Raw genomic sequence first — 25139 nt, forward strand, 5'->3', positions numbered from 1 at the left:
TCCATGCTGCTGCAAATGGTAACAATTCCTTCTTTTTTACAGCAGCGTAGTATTCCATTGTGTATATGTACCACAGTTTTTTAATCCATTCTCATTTGCCAAAGATTTTAAAGTGAGAAAGAGATACAGAAAAGTGAAGAAGCGGGAAAGCAAACCAAGAAGAATTACTTCATCAGCCTCATATTATCACTGTCATTCTTGAGAGTCTACTATGGAATAAGTACTTTTCTAAGTGTTTTATCCATTACTTTATTTAATCCTTACAACTCCCATGTAAGGTAGATACTACTAGTATACTCCATTCTACAGATAAGAAACCCAAAGACTGAACAGGACAAGTCACACAGCTATTAATTTGTAGAATACAATGAGAAGTTAAAGTCTCTGACTCTCAGGTCACTTCTCTCTCTAAACCAGATTGTGCTAAGAATAAAGCACTCAGGACACCAGGACAAGAAGAATGACATGGAGGGGGGGACAGTAGTATCTGATTCACAATTATATTGTTCTAAAAAATATTACACATATAAATATCACTTTGGTTGCTGATCTAAGCAACATTATTGTAACACTGTTCATCAGCCCATCAATAAAGATATGAATTGAGATTTTGAGAGGTTAGTGACTTATCCAGGGCTCTGTGATGAATAAATAATAAAGTAAAAATTACAATTTTCAGTTTCCCTAAGGCAACAGGACATGAAGTTATTTTAAGGCTATGATTTTTTTTTTAGTATTTTGCATATAGCACCTGGATTTGGAGTTTTAGGAAGTCAAAATTTATACTCTTCCAGTCATACTAATGATGGGATGGTTATGTTCAAAATATTAAAGTGTTGTTGTTGTTTTCCCAGAATCTGCCTTTTTCAAAACCTACACTGGTCACCCCTGTGTTGTAAGTTCTTTTTGCATATTCCTAATTACATACAGTTCCCTCTGTGTGTGTCCAATCTCCCCCACCTCTACCTTTCTCTCTCTCTCTCTCTCTCTCTCTCTCTCTCTCTCTCTCTCTCTCTCTCTCTCTCTCTCTCTCCCTCCTGCCTTCTCTTCCTCCTTTCCTCCAGTTCTCTCTCCCTCTCTCTCCATCTAAATTTGTTGGCAAACACAAACATGTCATAAGGTCCCTTATAAGCCAATGCATTTTACTCCACAAAACCACAGGCTTCCCACTAAATTCAATGTACTATAACCAGGGAACATGAGCCACACGACTTACATTAATATAAGACAAACAGCTCTATGCAAGGCAGGAAGAAAAATGAAATTTCATTTATCAATTGTGTATTGAGTGGCTCTCTCCTGGTATTTATATACAGAGGATTTTATAAGGAGCTTCAGTTGAGTTTTTTCTATCATTAACAAATTCATTTTTCCACTACAAAAAGAGGCAGAAATCCAAAGACACATAAATTCCCATCATTACTCAGATAACACTGTCCCCATAGACCTGCTGTGAGCTCATTCATATGACAAAAAGATATGACCTTTCAGGTAGAAGCTGAACATTTTTCAGCCCATTGGCAGAAAAAAAGAATAGAAAGGTCCTTTGCAGAGTGGCTTTTTTAGAGAAAAACTAGAAATTTAAAAAAATTGTATCTCCTCATTTATTTTTTAATGAAAGTCTGGCATGAGGTAGGAACAAAAAATAGATTCAAAATGTTATCTGCCACCCATTAGCCATTTAAGAGCAGTGAGGGAAGAGTGGGAAGTATAGGGAGCCTGGGGTCTGGGGCATGCATATTTTTATACAGGGAAAGCAAAGCGGAGGCAATGCCAACAGAAAATAACAAACTCTGCTTGTATCATCACAGGTTTTCAAGAATACGTGCATTTTATAATGTATATTGTACGAACCTCATTTCCAAGTTCCATAAGAACCTTTAGTGGCACCGAAACCGGTTCGGCTCAGTGGATAGAGCGTCGGCCTGCAGACTCAAGGGTCCCGGGTTCGATTCCGGTCAAGGGCATGTACCTGGGTTGCGGGCACATCCCCAGTGGGAGATGTGCAGGAAGCAGCTGATCGATGTTTCTCTCTCATCGATGTTTCTATCTCTCTCTCCCTTACTCTCTGTAAAAAATCAATAAAATATATATATTTTTTAAAAAAGAACCTTTAGTGGCTATCGCACAATTACTCAAACCAGAGTCCGGGCTAATTCTGAAAAATGATATGATAGTGAAGGCAGCTTTTCAGGATCCAGACATTCCACAGTGAGTAAATCAAATAGTTATCCAATGTTCCTTTAGAGATTGATCGCTCTGGAGAAACTCATGAGGTTGTCAACTCTTTGTCCTGCTTTTCCCTCCTCTGAGACTTTTAGTGCCCAATATTATGGAAACCACCCCACCGCCACCGCCTGCTGCCGCAGCCACCACCAAATTCCAAACTTAGAAACAAGCTAATAGCAGCTATTTGCAACTTAGTGTTAATTTAAATAAATACATTCTCCCTTCCCGAGGGCTGCTTGAAGTTTGAACTATAATTGTAAAAGGAAATGCCTGACCCTCTGTTAAAGGGATCACAGACAGCAGCAAGCAGATGAGAGGCTTTGAGCAGTGGGGTGGTGCATCCAAAATCATGCAAAGTGAGTATTTCACTGACTGAATCTCTGTAATAATAACAGCACTTATTTTTTTTTTTGAGCATTACTATGTGCCAGAAAGTACATTAAGTACCTGGATCACCTCACAACCACCCTGATAAGTAATATCTATTTTCACTCCATTTGGCAGATAAGAATATTTAGGGTTCAAAAAATAACTAATTTCACTAAGGGCAATAGCTATTAAATGGCAAAGATTACCATGGTACTTAGATTTGTCTTATTCCATAATCCATATTCTTAGTCACTATAATACTACACTTGCCTTTGGATTTACAGGCTGACTAGTGATGTAAAATTTGAGTAGAATGGAAGAGGGTAGAAACAGTTGTACTGACTCAACAGAACTTGCTCATATTAGTTGGAACCTGAATTGATGTGACACTGCCTGTCTGGAATAACAATAAAAATTTTCAGGTTGATCTATGAGGATTAAATACTAGTATATAGTATATAGTATATAGTATATAGTATATAGTAAAGGAAGTCTGGATTGTGCCCCCATATCCCTGCCAACCCTAGTTTCAACCATAGATATGTGTATCTTATATCATTTCTATCTTAATTCCTCATTCTAACTTTCTCTACCTTTCTTAATCATCTAAGATTCTTACTTTGAGTCTCAGTTGAAATGGCTGTCACTCCTCTGTTAACTTTTTGGAATTCTATGCTTGTCTTCCTCTCAGAGTTGCTGCAAGAGATAAATGATCTACTATGCACACCCTATCATGATGATTTTGGGAACTTTCCATGATTTTAAACATTCTATATTGATGACAGTGGAAATTTAAGATACCAAAGGGGCTTTCAGTAATGCTGCAAGTAGAATATTGGGTTCTGTGCCTACATTTTTGGCATAAGTGTTTTAATCTGTAAAGGATCCTAGATGATTAATATTAGGTTTCTGGAAGAAGCACCACTTTTCTAAATCCAGTAAAACAATGTCTAACTTTTCAAAGCTCACTTATTTAATAGACAGCCAATTCCCTTATCTAGGGATTATGTTCTCTAAGATCTCTAAATCATTTATTTTTGTTAATTTTATTTAGGACAAATGAGAGAAAAATGAGGGACTTAAAGGTGTCCTAGATGGGCAAACAAATGCACAGATGAAAACATGGATCCAACATGCCCTGAACATTTATCTCACAATGCTCTTTTCTCAATGACACACTTATTTCTGGGTGTGGAAGCTATCAAAGAGAGAGTGGGATGAGGAGCTACAGCACCAAAGAATATGGCTCCATCATCTTCAATCTGCAAATGTAATAGTTTGAATGTTTGGGTGGGCCCAGTTGATAACCTATCATTTTGAGCTAAAGAGCTCTTTAATATAGAAGAATTCCCCTATCCCAACAATACAATGCTCATTCCTTGGCTCATCATCCTGCAAAAAAGGAAGCAAAACACACCTCTAACCCAAAGGTAATCAAGAGGAATTTAGTCCAAAGCAGAAGGCAGACAGGCAGTCTGGCAGACACGGTTTCAGTCTGGGAATGGATACCTTCAGACCATCAGCATATAATGTTAGTAGAAACATTTGCTATCTACTTCAGTACTACCAGAATCTGGAGACCATTGTAAATTATACCAACTACAGAAGAAACTTTTTCTGGCATTTTAATTACTGGAACATTACAGATTAATCACACAAACTTTACTTAAATGGCAAGTCAGTGATTTTCCTTCATGAGGGGACACACCACACTAATGGAAGTCTTAAAGCAGATTGTGTTTCTTTGAAAATTGTATTTTAAACCAAAGATCCAAGTAGATAGTTTTATGGGTCTCTAATTAGCATTGCAGAGGAAACACCAAAAGGTTAATAAGAGATGGTTAGTTTGGATTGGTGGTTTCCTGGTGCCAGCTCCAGCAGCTCAGTCTGTTTGCAGACTCATTAGCTGCATAGATTGATTAGAAGCTGAATTCAGGAGTGCTCAGTTGCTGTGTTAGCAGGCTAGTGTGATTCCATACAGCTACCCTACAGCAAACTAGGGTCCAACATTAAGATAATGTGTTCTGCAGATAAAGAAGGAAGGTTTTCTTTGCCTTCAACATCAGTAGACATCAATTACAAATCTGAAAGCATTTGGTGAAGCTCCAAGAGGCATAATGAACCTTCTAAAAGTTGGCAGTTGGCACAAACAAAGGTCTGGCTCCAAGTCTTTAAAATCTACTTTGTGAATAAACACTGCATTTCTCAATTCTCATTTTGCCATTAAGCAAAATCATCCCGTGTAAGAAAATCCTAACTTAATAGGGTACTCACAGATAATCACTACACTTCTAAAGTGTACAAACAGATTGATGGGCAGTGGGTCAAGCAAAAGAATTTGTACTTTGGGCTTCACTCTGGACTTTGCCATAATTTGTGTGCTGACATTAATAGTCTTTAAGCCCTTAGTGCATCAGCTTTTCTTCCAGAAAAAAAAATGGAACAAATATTTATATGAAGCATGTCTCTGGAATAAAATGGTTCCTTTAATTAAAAGGACTACATTTTATAGCTACTTATGGTAATAATAATAATTCCCCAAGTTTAAAATAGTTCCTATTTGCATATGAATGATAGTTCAGCTTCTGTAACTGACTGGCTTTGGTTTATAAACAATCTGACTCTTACAAGCTGGAAGCACTTTTTTCAATAAGCTGGTTATTAAATTAAATTAACATCAAAACCATTCCTTTGGTTCACCTCCTGGATTAGAACAACTGACAGTCTCATCGATGATTAAGAACAGAAGGTGGTCATGCCTTGGAATAGTTTGACCAGTCTAAATATCTTGGAACCTAAAACGCTCCTCTCCTCCCTCTTTTCCATATATTAAAAGGAAAATATTCTATTGTTCATGCAGGTTGAAAATTCCATACAGGATAAAAGAGGAGGAAAAACAGCAAGTGGTCAAAACATCAATTTTTATACTAATTAAGGACAGAAATGAGAGGGTGAGAAAGTGGCCACACAGAAATTGGAAAGTGTATCTCTGGCTCTAGATTTGGATTTGCAAACTCATGGCTGGGAAACTGCCTTGGTGCAATTAACTAAGGTTACCAAGTTTCTACAGGTGATTACACCTGTAGAAAGATACTAAGTTTGCCGAAATCGGTTTGGCTCAATGGATAGAGCATTGGCCTGCGGACTGAAGGGTCCCAGGTTCGATTCCGGCCAAGGGCATGTACCTGGGTTGTGGGCACATCCCCAGTGGGAGATGTGCAGGAGGCAGCTGATCAATGTTTCTCTCTCATCGATGTTTCTAACTCTCTATCTCTCTCCCTTCCTCTCTGTAAAATGTCAATAAAATATATTTTTTTAAAAAAAGAAATATACTAAGTTAAAGCATAATATTTCTTCCCTTTTAAATAGATATTTATGAGTAAACACTTGGTAAACTTGCACTCCTGCATGACTGAAAGTCTAGGTACTAGACCATGCATTAGAAACAACCTAAGGTTTAACTAACTGGGGTGTTTTAAAATTCTATCTTCCGCCGAATTGAAAATATTTCTGTTAAACTAAGACAGGAAACTAAAAAGTCTCATTTGACAGTTAAGTATATAAGGTTAAAAAGAACTAACTATATAAGGTGGTGTCCTCTATTGATTTAGTTTTAACAGCTTGCAAGTTTGTTGTCTATCCTGCTGTAAAGAATAATGGAGTAGAAGTATTACTTCTGATTACCAGGAACCCTCAAAAGATAAAGGGTCTCTCATGAGGCCACTTCAATGAGACAAAACTTTAAATGAATTCAGCTGTAAAGAGTTCATTTTCTGATAAACTCCTTTGGTCCCTTCTGGATTCAGTGCCTTTCAAATCACCTCTGCTACATACCATCTCACACACATATTCCTCTGACTACACAATGGATCTTTGACCTACACCATTAAACCTAAAATCCCATAACACCCTTCTGACTTTGTCACCTACACACAAACATCCAGCCCCAAAGGACCTGCTCCAAAACAACTCCAGAGACTGGTATCTCATTGATAATATTTTTAGTTCAAGCCATGAAGAACTTCTTTGTAGTCCCTATACATGGCAGAATAATTGGCTTATGGGGCTTCATTCCGGCTACTTGAAAAAGATTCTGTTTTGTCTACCCACCTTGGGCTATGTATAAGCCTCTAAAAAGCAACTTTTCTGATGGCTCAAACCTTTTCCAATCTGGTGCTTGGTGATTTTTCAATGGCTGGGGTTTTATTGGGGGAAAGCCTTATAGGAATAGAAATGGAAAAGACATGTCAAAAAGCCATAGTTCCAGGGGGAATGGGGGGGGCAGAAACAGATTAACCAATGAACTTATATGCATATATGCATAGGCCATAGACACAGATAATAGTGCAGTGAGGGCCTGGGGGGAGGAGCAGTGCAAGGTGAGAGGGTCAATGGGGGAAATTGAGGGACATCTGTAATATTTTTAATAATAAAGATCAATTTTTAATTTTTTTTTAAAAAAAACCATAGTTCCAAAGTGAATGTGTCAAATTAGCTTTCTTTGGTCCAAAGTGAACAGGCAATGAGCCATCTGGTGAAGACACAGACCAAAAGTACCCAGGCAAACACCTGACTCTGGATGACAAAAAGTATCTATGGTAAGAGAGGAAAGCCATCTTCACCAGAATTTTACCCAAACAATAAAGAAATAACACAAGATTTTTGGTATTCTTGAAATTTCTCTTTAAATTAAAACTGGACTTAATTACCCATATTTATTTCATAATAAAGAGGTTAAAGGTAAAATGAATAAAAAAATACTTCATACATATTTAAGACAACCCATATGATCTTTCTAGCCTATAAAACAACTTGTTTTGCTTCTCTTTTGTTATCCTGTTGACAGTGTCCCTACTTATCATGCCCTACAGAGATTGCTTTGTCATGAAGCAACTGGAAAACTTTCACCTAACAAATCACTCAAGTAGAGGATAATTTTATCTACCATACTACATCGGGGCCTGTATTCCACTATCCTTCAAAGGGATCTCATTACACCAAAGTATCCTTTGAAATGCATTTTCCTTTCCAGCTCAAATAATCTTAATTTATTCACTGATCCTATGCAGTCTATTCCATACTGAGCCATTTATGCTATTGGGCTATAAACTCCTAGAGAATGAAGTTCTTAATTGTTCAGTGTGCTCCCTTTATATATCGTCCAGAGCTTTCCAAGTGCTTAGAAATATAGAAATTCTTAGATCCAGCCAGTCAAGAAAGCCCCTGGCAGTTATTCTCCTGATGAATAATGAATCTATGACCACAGGTAATTATTAATAATAATAAATTTTAAAATACACACTGAATATGAGACAACTAAAAGTTTCAATGGACCAGGAAAAACAGTTTAATTTTAAAAAGAGGAATATTGTTTCTAATTCAAAGCCAATGAACAGAACTGTCCTGACAAAATTTCTCTGAACAAAAGATCCATGCCAAAATAACACTAGCAAACAACTGATAACAGCGTGGATGTTTCCATTAGTTAAGGGTGACTTTTTATTCCAGCAACTATCTTGCCAATAAAATGTAAATAATGCTTTGGAAGGAGTCCAATTATCTGGATCAGCAATGTAGTTGAAATAAACAAAAGTATCTACCTGTCACCTTTATTTGTTTTAATCTTCATTGTTAAAAGTATTACATAGGTCCTCCTTTTCACCTGTCACCTTTCTTCACACCTACTCAGCCATTGCTGAGACTAAGAATGGATAAAGTTCCTAGACATCAGAGGAAAAGGGAAACTGGACACTGAGTACCACTGAGTGCCTCTAAACCAGGTAACTAGACATATCAGAGATGAAACCTACCACTTTATAGTGACATTAACTAAAAATGAGCAGGAAGTTCAACCTCAGAGCACATAGCTTTAAAAAGAAAATGTTTACCATTGTGACATTGTTCAAATTAGAACATCAAGAAAGAATATTTCATGATACTGTTAAGAAAAATAAGATCTTAATTGTAAAAGTCTTCTTTTATTATTTCCTTTTCTTTATTGGCGCAATATTAATTAGGTTTTAATAGTCCCAAGCTCTATTCTTATAATGATATCTAAAAAGCTGTAAGTCATACATATAGATACACTATATACATATACATACCTGTCTTCAAACAATTAAATATTTCACTTGGTACATTTGCAAGAAGCTGAAGACATTTCAAAAGATTCTATATGAGAAAAACTAGGGGAAATAACCACATGAATTGCAAAACAGTGCATCTAGCCACAAATATGATAATTCAGGTCCAGGGGGATATAGTCAACCTCTTTGCTGAAGTAAAGATAAAACTTTTTGACAGAAAGTGCTATTCTGATAAAATGAAATTTTCAATTATTCTATGAACATCTGGTACATGCTACCATTTCTGGAACCCAGCAGCACACTACTTTGCAATGTCACAAAATCTTGTCCATTGAGAACTCCCTATTTTGCCAAGAAACTAGCTGAAATTAGTATTTGGAAATTTAGTAAGGTGAGAGGTGAGTCAGGGGAATAGGTAAAAGGATAAGAAAGGGATGTTCAGTCACTGAATTATACTTTCATTAAAAGACTAAAGGAAATGAAATTACACATTGTTGGTACAGTGTTGAAAGTGTATATATCTTAATGCACCTGTGGTTGAAATTAGAATATGCATAGTATGCACCCTACAGAACATTTCCTTGGCTAATTTGCAACAACAGTTGCATTAGACACAGATCAAGTTTTTCAAATCCATGTTTTATAGAACAAACATGTTAAATGATATTCAGGTGGTGAAACTAGCAAATAAAAAAGTTAGTAAAATGCAGAAGAACCTACACTTTGAGAAACACAGCAATCATTATATTGCATTTGCGTGCATTTGGATGTGAAAAGCAGATAAATGTCATTGCAAATTTCTGTATGTTGCTTCCATTTGGTATCAATTAGCATGGGAAGGAAACCAATTCAGTATTTTAATGAACTCCAAATTGCATGCATATTAGCACAAGTAGAGCCATCTTTTCAGCTAATGAATTTATAATCAATAATTCAAATCATAAGGTAAGAGAGATTAAGTGTGATTTAAAACAAATTAATTGGGCTTGGGACTAGTATGTATAGTGCTAGGACATGATCTTCAGAAAACCAAATTTCATATCAGGACCATATATTTAAGTAAGCTTAACAGGAATATACATCATCACAAAGGGTCATGCAAAGAAGCCAGGAGGAGACAGAGGCCTACTAACCCCAGCACTACTCAACCCAGAAATAACCCTGATAGGAAGAGATTCAAGCCCAGTGATACCCTCAATTGTGCAACAAACCCATGAGCCTTTAGAGTCATCTCTGATCACCCTACTTATCAGTTACTGTTCTTAGAGATTGCAGAAATTACATGAGATGAAATTCTTGTCCATGCCAGAAGGTGATAATTTTACCAAAGAACTTGAATTCAGGGAAGGAAAGCATTGGTTAAAATATTTGAATGTGACACCCAAACTCAGCATAGAATCACCTCAGAAAACAAACCAGGATCTGCTGAGTGACAACATTTACTTGTTCTCAAGGCACTCTGAGAACTACAGAGTGATAGCATTCCAAAAAGTGTCATATGCCAGTAGAAATTATAAGATAATTTCCCATCACCTTCTTTTCTGGGAACAAGAACTATGGTACTGGGGACAAGCTGAGACATATTAAATCAAAGGCACTACAGATGACAAACGAAATTGTAATTCAGTCACCTGGCAACCAGGAAATTCAGCTCAACCAGTTCATCAACCCACTGACCTGGTTTTAGGCATGTAGAGAATAACACAAGGATTAATAATAACCCAGAAAGCATAGATTCCTGTCATTCCTTCTTATCTCCATCCAGTCCCAGCTCAGGGATGTGCTTGGTGGAAGCAATCAAAACAATCCAAAGATAAGTGTCTAAACCCCTAACTTTTGCCCTTTGAGTGCAAAAGGCTTCCAGACATTCTCCTTTCTAGGTTGTATATATTGATTCTGGGTTCCCATCCCTAGAAATGTGTTCTCAAGGAAGAGTTGCTGAAAATTAAGGGATTTAAGCCTTTACTCTGAGAGTCACAAAGCATCCTTGACATTCACACCAACCATTCTTCTGCTATAATTGTAAGAACAAAGCCCAAAAAAACTTTTGGCAGTGTAAAGAAGCATGAAATAGGTGTCTCAGAAAGCTAAAACAGATATAGTTTGTACCTTTTCTTCAAACACTAGCAACACAATATTATCTCATTGAACAACCTGTTCCCACTCTAGCTGCATAAAATTATCTGTATTTCAAAAATTCTAAGGTTTCCCATCAATCATGTGTCTACATATGTGCAAAGAAATATGCTGTACTAATATCCAAATTGTAAACATCACAGAGAGAGCTACAAACATTAAACCCATGGTGAACCAAACTCCCCAAAACAAAGGTGTAAGGTACACTCTATTGGGTATATTTGACCCAACTTTGAAGTGGTTCTGACAGAACCAGAAGAAATATCATCAAGATCAGAGTTAGTCTGACAAGGTTATTATAACCCTTGCTCTTCGCCAGAGACATCCACTCAAACCTCAAAGATAGTTAAGCTCTGAAATCCTCAGGATTTTAGAGCAATTGGGTTTGAGATGCCAATCACAGTATAAATGAGCCAAAGAGACCTGGGACTACCTTTTACCCCTTTAGGAATCTTTGAGACTTTCAGTGATGGTCTGAGTCCAGAGCAGATTCCATTTTTTCCTCCTTAACTTTCTAAATTGGCATTCCTCAATAACAATGATACACCGTACTGCTCTGGATTGAATCTAAGTAAAACTCTTCTAGATCGAATGATTACAACATCAGGCATACATGGTAAATGAACTCAGTGCTTTTCTTTCAACCACTGTGCCTTAGGATAAAAGGAAAAACATTTATTATGTGAATGTAGGCTTGAGATAGTAAAATGCTATAAAATGTCCATTGTTGAAATTGTTGCTATTGTTTGAGATAGCAATAATCAACCCAAGCAAATTGGTGACACAGTCTGGGTAGCTAGCCTAAAGTTCATTTTGGATATAACAATTAAGTATCATTAGGGAAAGCTCAGAAGTACTCGGATATTATAAGGAAGAGCCTGAGATATAGGCAAGACCTGAATTCTCTTTGTACCTGAACTTTAATGATTCAACCAAATTAAAAAGAACAAACCCAAGTGTTGGTTCAAGGTTTAGCCACTGCTAGACAAATGGAAACAATGAAGATACACAGGTGAAAATATAATATTAAGAAACAAAATGTGAAAATGTTGCCAAAATGAAACAAAAAATGTGTTTGTATATAATCATCTTCTACATAATCTACATTTTTATGTAGAAGAGTGTTCAGATAATGCTCCCCATTTTCTTAAAATAATCTCATTATTACATAATCTACTATATATACACACACACACACACACACACACACACATTATATACTATATATCCCATTTGTAAGGAACACTCCCTCAGAAGAAAACTAGCTGTAGTCAACTGATATTGTTTTCCTAGAAAAATGTGACAAAAAATTAAAACAGATGTTCTAGCTAAGCATAAACTGAGAATCAATTATGAATATTTCCTTTTCTAAAGTCATTTAATATTAGAGAGCATCTAACTAAAACCTTTTCTGATATAAATGAAATAGCTTTTCTTTGAGACACAAGACTAGTAAATGATACATATCAGTCTGTGTCCTGTGACACATTGCTAAGCTGCTGATAAAGTTTCTTTTTCAATTATATAAATGTTTATGTTTTTAGCGTTAGCAAGGCTGCCCAGATAGTATATTATCTCTGAGGATGTCACTACTCATTCATTAGGGAAGGCAGCAGTGCACAGTCAGTAGTGACCTCTCTATATTATAGACCTTGACACTTGGATCTACTGGGGAGGGATGAGTTAGAAAATTTAATAGAATATACAGTGACTAATTTTTTCCATGGAAAACATTTTGTTTTGTGGATCATGCATTTTTTCCTTTGGATTCATTTACAAGACCCAAACAAAAGCATTTAATGATGTTTACAGTGAAATGAAACAGCTGAAGACCAGCACATAATCACCATATTTTGTTTTCTCATCTTTAAGTCTTTTAGCAGTGGGGCTTCCAGCTGAGTTTGCGTCTAAGATGTAGCCAAGCATTCTGAAGCTTCACTGAGCCTAAACACCAAGCTGAATTCATAGTTCTTAATTGAAAAAGACAGGCTGTTCGCCTACCATGTTTGCATCAGTAAAATATTGAAAATGACATTTGTGCCCAAGTCCATCCAAACATTCTGCCTTAGCTGAACACTGCTAATATTTTTGTACCCTGGTTTATGCCTAACACAGTTTTAAATAGCTCCTCTTGCTAAAGCACGTGTGGCTGAGATCACAAAAATAGACTCTTCTTCATACATGAGTATGCTGCTCCTGACATGTACTTTGAAATACATGTACTTTGAAGTGTTTTTCATATCCAACAAACGTCAAACTGAGTCAGCCATGTTTTCTTACCCTGGTATTTCCTATGACCAATGGCATGGATTTTTGTGGCAACCAAAGAGATCTGGCAAAGCAGTTCCATAAACATAATAGAATGTCTGGTACTTTCCCTCCTTGGTAAAAAAAAATATGCAATCTGTGGTCAGAGAACAGACTCTGTCTCTCTGGGTAAAGTTAACCAGCCTGATACGGAAATAAAATCCACCCATTTGGTCTCATTAGTGCTGTGTTCTATGCAACTTGATTGTTCAGTTTCATTCATATACTAAAGCACTTATTCCTGGTAAGAAGGCATATGCTCATTTCCCAAGTGCTCAGTGCAGTTATTAATTGAAGAGAAATTATATATAGAGTCAGCCTTTAAATTGCCTGAATATTATACAATCCCAGGAAATCCATCCAGGGTGGGTAAAGATGGGTCTGGACATGTATCAGGACATATCCAAACCCTGTAGAAGCTGCTGAAGGGCATGAACACAGTATGCATTTTGACAATACACTCCATATAGTAAAGTAGTACAATGTGCATACAAGAATTCTGGGGCTTTTTTGGCATCTATAGTTGCAACTTACATCCAAACAGCCCTTACCATGGTCAGGCATCTGAGATCCCATGGAGGTCACACTGGTATTCAGTACATCATTCACAGCAGTATCACAATACAGGCTCCGCTGGACATCATGCTCACTGTCAGTCTGGTCGCTCTCCTCATGCCCGCTATCCTTCAGGCTGTTGCCCTCTAAGTCCTTGAAGGTGGAGCTGCTGGGTTAAAGAAAGAATGACAATTTACAACTGTGATAGACATCATTTTGAAAATCTTTCAGTGCCAAGATGATGTCAGTTCTGTGGTGAGAACAACGGTGACTGGATTGCTCAATAGGGTAGAAGGAAGAGAAATTTCAGGTTAAAGATAATGGAACTTAACATTGCAGGGAGGTTCCCACTCTTGGATGCTGATGCCGCTAATACTTTCATTCAGTTATCTTCAGTGCATTACTATAGGCAAGTCAGAAGAAGCTGCAAATCTGAAACAACCACCTGCAAAGAATATAATCATTTCAGAAACTTTTCTTTCTCTTATTATATAATCAACGTAAAATAATAATAGCTAATGTTTACTGAGGAATTGCCATGCATAAGACAGTATTGTAAGTACTTGACATGAATTAACTTTTCCAATAATCACAACTCTATAAAAGTATATTAATAGATATGTAAGAGAAAATATGTTAATAGATATTCCCATTTACAGATGAAAAAATAAAGGCACATGGAAGTTAAATAACTTGCGCAAGGTCACACAGCCTATAAAAATGTAGTAGATCTACAATGAAACCCAGGCACTCTAGCTCCAGAACCTGGGCCCTTAACTACCATGTATACTGCCTCTCCAAAGATGTCTACTAATGAACTGAAATCAAATAAAATGAAAGTGGCAGTAATTGAGGTGATGCAATTAAAATAGAAAGGATTATTGGGATCGGAGAACTCAGGCCAGTTTTAAATGAGAAATACGGGGGGAAAGAACAAGAAAAGAAGAGAGGAAGGAGCTGAGAAGAGGAAAGCCATGGTGTGTAGAAGGTGAGACAACAGGGTAAACCAGAAAGAGGGCTCCAACAAAACTTTGGGTGTTATGCTGAGAACATGGAAACTTTCAGTTCAAGAGTCTGTGGGTAAATTTTTCTTGCACTTGTTCAATCAATCTACCACATAATTCACTAAGTATACTATCTACAAAGCTCACACCATTTCTCATGAACTAGACAATAATACATAAGGTATATCCATAGAGGCCCCACCAGCTATTTCTAATACTTTGTATGTCCTGACAGAATCTGCAGCTGTGCTTCACCAGGGGCCATAAATTATGCAACTAAAACACCTAGTGAATGGTGAATCCATTCCCTAGTCAGTGAGGAAGCAGCAAAGGCATACTCAAGAAAATGTGTTGTTGTCTCAACAAAGGAAGGTGGCACGCTTGTGAATTAGGACAAGTCCCAACAGACCTACTGTACCTCTGAAAAGGAAGCCCTGTGGAGATGACACTGCAAACTTGCTTGATCTGTTCAACCTTGAACATCCATAAGCCTGGCTCTCTGAGGCTTTGATAAGAACATTCAGTACATATGATGAAGAGCTATGCCATGGATACAATGGATACATCGTCATTTTCCACACTTGGTCTAAAGGAATCACAGCAGATTTTTAGCATATGACCAACCTAGATGTAAAATGCTTGCTGCCCTGAATATGAAAGAGAAAAGATTTAAAAAGAAGTAACTGGAAAGCCATAATTATAAGAAAAATGAAGATCAAGAGAGAGTGAAGCATTGAACTGTTTGCTAATTATTGTCAGAAAGGATAACTGATCATCAACTTTATTAAAATTAAAATCATTCAATAGGGCAGCTCACTCAGCTCCTCCAAATTATGTCATGCAGCTATTCAGCCCTGTGGACACAACAGGATGTAACTCTACTCAAAAATAAATCATTCTATAACTCTTTTATGGTTAAGAAGACTAATTAGAAACACATGGTTTAAAGTTAGCCACCATTTCTATCTTTATGGCACAGATTTTGGGGCCTCCTATAAATACTAATCCCACAGATGGAACAGATTCAAAGTTTGTTTTATCAGGAAAAAAAAATGGTCCTGCCCACATGCAATTCCACATGTTAGAAGAAAGGAAATTACCTGTCTGGATGTGGTATTATAGGCTTCTACATTTTTATAGCAAATATTAATTTTTCTATATGCATTGATGATATCTGAAGCATATGAAAACTTCTTTAATCCACAGCCACAAAATTGTTACTTTAAGCCAGAGATTTCAACCCAGAATTCACTGCATTTTCGCAGTTGCCAAAACTTGCTTAAGATACATGATAGTAAAAAAAAAAAAAAAAAAAAAAAAAAGATACATGCTAGTGAGGGATATAGTCTGAGGGCAATTAACCATCCTTTAGAGCAAAGTTTCTCAATCTGGGCACTGTCGACATTTTAGACTGCCTAATTCTTTGTTGTGGAGGGCTGCTCTGTGCATTGTAGGACTTTTACCAGCATCCCTGGCTTCTTCCTACTAGATGCCAATAGTGTCCTTCCCAGAAGCTACAACCAAAAATGTCTCCAGATAATGTCAAATGATACCCCAATTTGAGAAAAACTGCTCTAAGTTCTTTAAACTCTGTTCTTGGGACATGTTACATTTTCAGACTGTAGTGAAAATTGCACTGGATTTGGAGTCATTAGAACTAGTGTTAATCCGTAGTCTGCAATTTCATCAATGGAACCCTGGGCCAGATATCTAATGTCTTTGAGTCTCGATTTCCTTGTCTGTAAAATGCATTTGCTAAAAACGCCTTCATGAGACCATTGTGAGGACTCAATGAGGTACTGTTCATGAAGTACCAGATATACATAAATGGTCAATACATGATTATTGTTTAATATAATCATTACTCCATCTGGCAATGTTTTCATTAAGTTATAATTAAATATTATATCCATAGTCTTTTAGGATTGATGTAGAAAATGTATGTTTAAAGAATGTTTCTACATCTTCCATAATATAGTCAGACCTTGTCCACTATGTTCATTTTCCCTAAAATTTAGGAATAGGAAAAAAATTCTCCTGTCAAATGTGCATCCTTTCTTTATTGAAAAATGAGATTATATGCCTGGTACACTTACCATTTTGTCTTGCCTTTCCAAGAGCTGCAAGGTAAATATAATGTTTAATTGCAGTGATTTGGATGCCAGGGATGTAGCTTCTCCTAATTGGTTTTGGATCTGCCTTTTTAAAATTGATTATTCTATTTTATATGCATGTGAATATTATAAACCATCTCATGACTTTTTACTTTTAGGTAGAAAGGACAGAAATAATAAAATAGTGAAGAATTGGCTACTAGGAAGTAAGGGACTGGTAGTGTAAGCATGAAAAGTTATGTATTCTCAAAAGAAAAAGGAAAGGGGTATATACATCTCCCCCAAACATTGGAATAGTTAACTCTTTTAAAGATCAGTTTGCCTATCTGACAAATTAAGTATCACTTACTCTGATACTGTAAGTACATTTAGTGGCTTAATGAATGAATTTGTGTAAGGCAGTTTCAGACCCAGTGAGCAAGATGCTACATATTTTTAAAACAGCCTGGTAAATGGATACTCATCCAAAACAAATAACAATTTATGCCAGTCATTTTAAAATGCTGATTGCACTTGCTTTATTACCTGTGTATCTCTTGGGAGACAACCTTTAAACCAACTTTTGTGGGACAATAAATTAAGAGTATCTGTTTGTAGTGGTATTATAAATGCAGATGTTTCTATTATTGCCCTGGTAGTCAACAGAGGGACAGACTTGTTTGAAAACACCTACAACAAGACTCTACATATAATAGTTACTCAGAAAATGTTTGATGAATAAACATTATTCAAATTCTGGCCTGCATTTTCCTTTTAAAATATTAAAAATATTTCCAAAAGACAGGATAATCTGAAAGGAAACAGGTCATATATTCCTAATAGGTGACACCACATACCCAGGGAATGGAATCTGAGGGTAAAAATTAGAAAGAAATGAATGTAAAAAAGAGTACTGTAACTATATTTAAGAAATATTGGGAAGATACCAAAGTGGTTCCTGGACCACCTGTATCACAATAATTTTGGGAACCTGTGAAAACTGGAAATCCTCTAGGGATGGAGCTAGAGACACTGCATTTAACAAGCCTCCCAAGTGATTCTAATGCACATTAAAAGTCAGAAATTTCTGGCTGGAAGTAAAGTTTAGTGCTAGTTTGCAATGGAAAAATGCTGAGGTTTTCTTCAACTTATTTCATCCATTCATTCAATAAACGTGTATCAGCACTTTTTATAGACAAGGCACCATACTAGGTGCTGAAAATCTTAAGACAATTTGGGTGGAAAATGAAAGCACTATGCATGGTTTAGAAGCCAATGCTCATTTTCCTTTCCACACTGCTTCAGTACCTTGTCCATTGTCTGTGTTACGTTCTTTGCCCTGCTTGATATTGCTCTAAAAGCACGGCAAGAGCAGATATCAGACAGGAGCACAGAAACCTGTCATGAAGAAAGAGTGGTGCAGCCAGGGCAAAGTACTACTGTTGGCTTTCCTTGCTCTGAGAAGATAGCAAGGAAACAAACATAGCAGGAAGGGAGTCCATCCAGGAAAAAATTCCAAATTGTCTTGTGTTGTTAAGCTGGGACTCCAATTCATGCCTTGGGTACACCTGCAGTTTGCAGGTAACGTTCTGGAAGAAAATACAGAAATATAAAACTAAATCCCTCACTGCATAACATTATGGGGAATGTGCCATATAGCTTCCTTTTCCCTTTCCCATCCACTCTTTACCCTTCTCAACCTTGATTTGTGCTAGGAGCACTCCTTGCCCTTTAGCTTTCTATTGGTTTACCTGAGATAGATGTGAGAGAGAAAAAGAAACCTCTATGTAAGCAGTCTGATCAAGACAGTTAACAAGAAGGGTCCAAGAATGAATCATCCTTAGATGAGTAGAAAGTCAGTAAAGGAAGAGAGAATGGATAGGAAGGGAAGTTCTCAAAGTTGGCCTGAAATTGGATTGGCATTCAAAGAAACAGGGACTAAGTTGTAAGATTAAAACTGATGTCAGATTCACAATTTCCTGGCCAGCAGCTTTTTCCAGGCATTATCTTCAATAAACTACATATGGCAAAACCCCTTTCAAACGTCACTGTGAGCTATTGAACATGGTTTACAGGGTTTTATCACCTGGTGTTAGAAACCACTATCTTTTGACATTTCCACACATTTTACATTAAATGGTTAGTCTTCAGAAAAGCATAGCACACAAGGTTTCTGTATCTTTGCAGGTATTGTTCTTTGTCTGAACCCAATTGATCCCATAAATTCCAAGGCTTTTGTGGTTTTCCAAAGCCCTCAAGATTCCAGAAACAGAACTTGGCAAAAATGCATGTGTCCCTGAGATTTCAGATGTTTCCTCTTAATCAATGTGGTCCCTAGTGAAAAAACAAAAACAAAAAACAAGCCACTATCTTCGATTGCAGATAACATCAAGAGACTTTTCCACTGATAGCCCATTAAGTCCAGGTTGTGCCTTTTGTGGGTACATGTCTGTAAACAAAAACATATAAAGCCCTAGCCAGTGTGTGGTTCAGTTGGTTGGAGGGACAACACCAAAGGTGGCAGGACTGGTCACCAGTCCGGGTGGCTGCAGGAGGCAACTAATCCATGTTTCTTTCTTCTCTCTCTCTCTAAAAATCAATAAAAAGAAGTAATTAATCAAAATCAGAGGTTTCCAGTGAGTCCCAAAGCTTCTGTGGAAATACATTTAAGCCAAAAATAAAATGTTTAAATGTAAGTTTTCATCTTATCAATCTGCCTTGTATGTATATTGGATATCCAGGGCTAACCTAAGATGGTGAAGATCTCCAGGAATCTTAGCTATCTGCCATGCTATGAAAAGCAGGCTCATGCTCAGTTGAACCTGGTTTAGAATTCCCAGGTACCCACAGTTAGTCCAAGGAACCTATGAAAATAAGGCAAGTCCCTGTTTTTAACAGAAGTTTGTTTTTTTTTAAGGAGCTTTGCTTTACATCCTCACAACTATTTTGTAACTACCAAATTGTACTTCTTTTTTTCTTAATTGTTTTATTGCTTAAAGTATTACAAAGGGTATTACATATGTGTCCTTTTTTTCCCCCGCCCTTGACAATCCCCTGGCCTCCCCTACCCCCCAGTGTCTTATGTCCATTGGTTATGCTTATATGCATGCATACAAGTCCTTCGGTTGATCTCTTACCCCCTCCCTCCTGCCCCCCAACCCTCCCTGGCCTTCCCGCTGCAGTTTGCAAATTGTACTTCTTAATCCCTTCAACTTTTTCACCCAGTCCCCACTGGAAATATTGGGGGGAACGCTTTGTAAAGTATGCTGTACACCTGAAACTAATACAAAATAATATTGAATGTAGATTGCAATTGAAAAATAAAATTTAATTAAAATAAATAAATAAATAAAATCCAGGGTGGGGAAAATGAGCTTTGAAATAATAGTTGTGAAGTGGAAAACAAAGCAGATTTCTGTTGCAAAATAACTCTAATCAGTGCACAAAAGAGGGTATTTTTCCTCTAAAACAAATTAGTCAGATAATTTTGAATCCCTCATGTTTTGTTTTTTATTTTGAATGAACTCCTCACAACCCCTTTAAAAAAATAAAGTCCAAGCTATGCTATGAGAATAATCCTGGGATATTTGTTTTCAGATATTTAATGATTATCACTTAAAGTCACAAGTGATTCCAAACCAATACAGATAAACTTAGCATGTTTTCAGGGTTTACTGCAGCATCGTGAAATAAACTAGGTATGAATTAAAGCTGCTTGTACAACAAGCTAGTTTATTCTGCAAATCCTACTCTTCTGGTGATGTACATTCATGGGTTTAGAGACAGCAAAATAATAGAATTTTCATATGTGGAATCTAATGAACAAAATAAACTGATGAACAAAATAGATCCAGAGACATAGAAGCATGAAACAGACTGTCAAACCTCAGAGGAAGGTGGGGGCGGCGGGGAGAAAGTGGATGGTGGGAACTGATCAACCAAAGGATCTGTATGCATAACCCATGGACACAGACAATAGGTTGTAGAGGCCTGGGTTGGGGGCCAGGGGTGGGCTGGATGGGGTCAATGGGGGGAAAAAGGGGACATATGTAATACTTCCAACAATAAAGATTTTAAAAATAATAATGGAATTTTCAGATTTTCTCTATTGCAGTTCTAACATACCTTGTTTGTGCCTCTGTTCAATTTCTAGTATTTTAACAAACACATTTAGGGTTCAATTTTAGCTGCAAAATAATCACTAAGCCATCCAAGAGGATACCTGCATAGTCTGTACTGGTCTGTACTGGTTTTTCTACACAAGTTCTAGCTTTGCTTAGCTCTCCTTCCTTGTAGGTTTTCCTGAACCCCTTGTCTTGCCCCCACTGGGCACCAGATGGAACCTTCCTTGGCAGTAATCATCTCTGCACTCGCTTATGTTGAGGCTTCATGGATAACAGAGTTATGACCAACCATCATACAAACCTACACTTTGTTTCATTTTAAACACTTCCAAATTTGAGGAAGTATTGAATAAGGCAAATTTCTTTTCTTTCCCTCTCTCATATACAAAGTTTTTTTTAAAAAATAAGGAATTAGTTTATCTGTCATTAAAATAACTTCAGCATAATTTCAATATTGTCAAAACAACAACAATCTTGAAATTTACTTAAGTTCCACATAAGAAAATGTTTAAGATTTCTCTATTTACAGTGAAAAGCAAAAGGAATTTTGATAACATGAATTTGAATGTATCTGTTCTCTAATATTAGATTTCTAAATCATCATATATTATAACGCCAACTTTATTTTTCAATTTGTGTTTATGCATACATTTAGATGTAAAGAAATATGATAAAATGCCAAAAGTTGTTATTTTGGGGTAGTAGTGATTTTTATTTAGCTTTTTATGCTTTTCTGAATTTTCCAAATATTCTACAATAAGCAGATAAGTATTCATTTTATGTTAGATATATATGTGTGTGTGTGTGTGTGTGTGTGTGTGTGTGTATGTATGTATTATTGATTTTTTACAGAGAGGAAGGGAGAGGGATAGAGAGTTCGAAACATTGATGAGAGAGAAACATCGATCAGCTGCCTCCTGCATACTCCCCACTGGTTTTGTGCCCGCAACCAAGGTACATGCCCTTGACCGGAATCGAACCTGGGACCCTTGAGTCTGCAGGCCGATGCTCTATCCACTGAGCCAAACCGGTCAGGGCTCATTTTATGTTTTAACTTATTTTTTAAAGGTTTTTTAATTTTTTATTTAGAGAGAGAGAGGAAGGGAGGAGAAACAGGAAGAAACATCTATGTGAGAGCAAAACATTGATCAGCTGCCTCCTACACGCCCCCTGCTAGGGACTGAGCCAGCCACCCAGGCATGTGCCCTGACCAGGACTTAACCTTTCCCTGCACAAGAATGCCCAAGCAACTGAGCCACACAGGCCAGGGCTATGTGTTCATTTTAAAATCTGAAAAAGGCATCCTTAAAAAAAGTTAACCTGTTTTGCTTTTTATATTATATCAAGCTTAGTTGTAAAAATAGGCAAGCAAACCAACATACCTTTTGATTAAATGAGCTCGGCTGTTCACATAGTTGGAGTCAAAAGAATAGTTTTCAGTCTGCAATGGGAAAAAATTAAAAATGTTACATAGATGATTCATAAAAGGAGCCAAACTGTCCTACTTGGGGTGGGGGGCATTTTTCTACTGGGCAATAAGCAATGAATGAATCAGAAACCAAGGGCATAGTGGAGCAACAACCTGAGTAATGCCTACCACCTTCTTGGGGCCCTGGGGTTTCTGTGGACGCAGCTCTCACCTGCAGACCAAGATGAACTTGACACAAACATCCCCTAGAATGAGGCTGGCTAATGACCATGCAGCCACTTAGGGGAAAATACAGCATGACCCACAGTCTTTACAGAAACTAATTGCTTCCCATTCCCTAGTGGACACAATTCTGTGCCCATCAAATTGACTCGAAGTTCAAAGGTATTTTTATTAGTAGTAGATAATTAACATGTTAAAATATTTATTCCATAGATATGGATATGCAAGGTAATTCCCCCCACTGTGGATTTAAACTCTGCACTTCCCTTTAAGATATTTAACTCAGTGCTGGTTATGCAGGGAGGCCTTCGTTTTATCACAGTTATAAAGGCAAACAAGTATTATGCCAAAATTGAGTGAAGGGCAGTTCACAGGAGGTGCCAAAGCCTTTCATGTGAAACATGAAGTTAGCACTCAAACCCCTGTCTCAGCTCCTATCGTTAAAACACCACTGTCTAATCCGGTTACAGTGGACCGCCTGAGCACCTGGTTTACACAAGCAAATTCAGAATACCGGCCAGATGAAAAAGATGGGAAAACAGCTTATGAGCACCAGAGGTTGGGGATAGTAAAGGGGAGCAGCCTTAGAAAGTGGGAATACCTGGAAATATTGGCAGCAATGTTACTAGTCTTATTTAAGATGACCTTACCCCCAACACTAAAGTACTACTCTCATTGAACCATTGTATAGATTGAAAAATGCTCAAACACATCTCCTCCAATCCCCTGCCATTCTAACAGAAGTCCTCGTTATTCTCACCATTCCTTAGGGCTTTCTGAAATCACTTCAACTGAAAGTGCCTGGAAAAGGAAACACAATAGCTGTATAGCTAGAAAAAAGGCAGATTCCTTTCACATGACTACCTGCCAGACATTAACTGCTAAGCTCTTATGCAGCTTTTGATTTCAAGGAGCTCATAGTTTGGGAGAGGAGTAAACAGGACAGGTGATAGCAGATCCAACTACTACATGAGCACCAAACTACCAACAGTCAGGGTGGGGCCCTTAAGTATCTATAGAAGGTGAGTATCTAGATGGGATTGGTGACTCGGTGGGAGAAAGGAGGAGACAGTATGAGAAGAAAATCCTGCCATTATCTTGCATCTACTCGGGCATGTCCATGACTGCCACTTGCCCCTCATTTGATGATGGTCTATCTAATATCCACTCTCATTGTTTTATCTAGAGGATAAAAATCCACATTAATGTTAACCACAAGTATCTTAGTGCTGTTGGAAGGAATGAATTGGAAGAGTAAAAATCAAAAGGGTCAGTTCATAAGAAAATGGATACTGAAATTGTTGCAAACACAGGAGGAGGAGGCAAACTTGAAGCTGCACTGGGAATACAATGCTGGAAGTATTGCTGAAAGAGGTTATCTATCAGTCAGTCAACCAACAAGCATTTCTTGAATTAATTTCTTATACCAACATCATAAGCCAAAAATGGTATTGGGTAAAAGCACTCTTCCATGATATTCAGTAAAATATATAATTTAACAAATGGAAGTCACCCAAACCCCTAAAAAAAGCACACTATCCAATTAAAACAGGGAATTAATTACACACTCAAGAGTTCAATTATTTAGTTTCACTGTGCAACCTTGTGAATTTTACTTAATTTCTGTGTGCCTCACTTTTCTCCTGTATAAAATTGGGACAGTAGAACATAAGTCTGAAGGGGAAATTCAACTGTATTTATCATGACTCGTGGTGGGAATCATGAGTCATGATATCCCTTGCTTCTTACAGATCCAAAAATCCAAGTAGGATCAGAAATCTGACTTCGCTCAGGCAATAAAAGAGTAGCATGCACATGTTCCATCTGTCTCCAAACTTACTAAATCATTCCCTTAAGAACGTTAATAGACACACTGATGCAAAAAAAAAAAAAAAAGGAAATCAAGAAGATAATGGCTTTGCAGGGAAAGCATAAGCAATATCCCACAATGATGTCATGTTAACGAACCAGTTTTCAAGTAAATATTTTGCATAGCTTTGCATATGAAGACATCCAACCTCTGTGCACTGGGCATCAGATATGAAACTCTGCAGAGACATGACCTCCAGGCATGGTGCCAGAACTACACATTTGAGCAAATAAGCAAAATCCTACCAATTTTATCCCTGGTGACTGTACTACTTCTTGGTCTTAGTGGAATACTATATCTCACCATGAGGATTCTCACTCACAGGCACTGAGTTAAAAGAAGAAACATCTCTCTGTGAGGCAGCTTGATTGGGATTATGGATACAATCTATGCAACAGAATTATTCTAACTGGCTAGGCTACACTATTCTGGCCTCATTAGTACTACAGTCCAAACAATTAAGCTAACTGGTCATAGATGGCCTACTATAGGTCTGTGTATATTTACATCAAGTGTTCTTGCTCATACTGATTTAAGGTGTGTGTTCAAACCCAACTCCTGTGCCTTGAAAGGGGAAAATTTTTTTACACTTCAGGTGACACAAAGAATGGTACTCAGGCCACCCTGAAGAAGGAAATCTTTTCTCAATGAATAGTTTGCATGTCTTAGGCCAGTGGTTCTCAGCCCTAACTGCACATTAGAATCACCTAGGGAA

General features: G+C 37.2%; 1 protein-coding gene across 3 annotated transcripts in view; it reads right to left on the reverse strand.

Annotated features, from left to right (window-relative positions):
- Positions 1-25139, reverse strand: part of PCDH19 (protocadherin 19) — a gene marked incomplete at its 5' end in the record, with an annotated part of 105083 nt that overhangs the window by 26078 nt on the left and 53866 nt on the right. For 2 of the 3 annotated variants that reach the window (XM_081115266.1, XM_081115265.1), the window contains 2 exons: positions 13679-13851; positions 22286-22344. In XM_081115266.1, the coding sequence (XP_080971392.1) occupies positions 13679-13851; positions 22286-22344 (232 nt within the window). The remainder of the gene's footprint in view (positions 1-13678; positions 13852-22285; positions 22345-25139) is intronic. The other variant, XM_081115267.1, reaches the window with a different exon arrangement.

Source organism: Myotis nattereri (assembly GCF_964212035.1).
Source record: "Myotis nattereri genome assembly, chromosome: X".
Classification (NCBI taxonomy): Eukaryota; Metazoa; Chordata; class Mammalia; order Chiroptera; family Vespertilionidae; genus Myotis; species Myotis nattereri.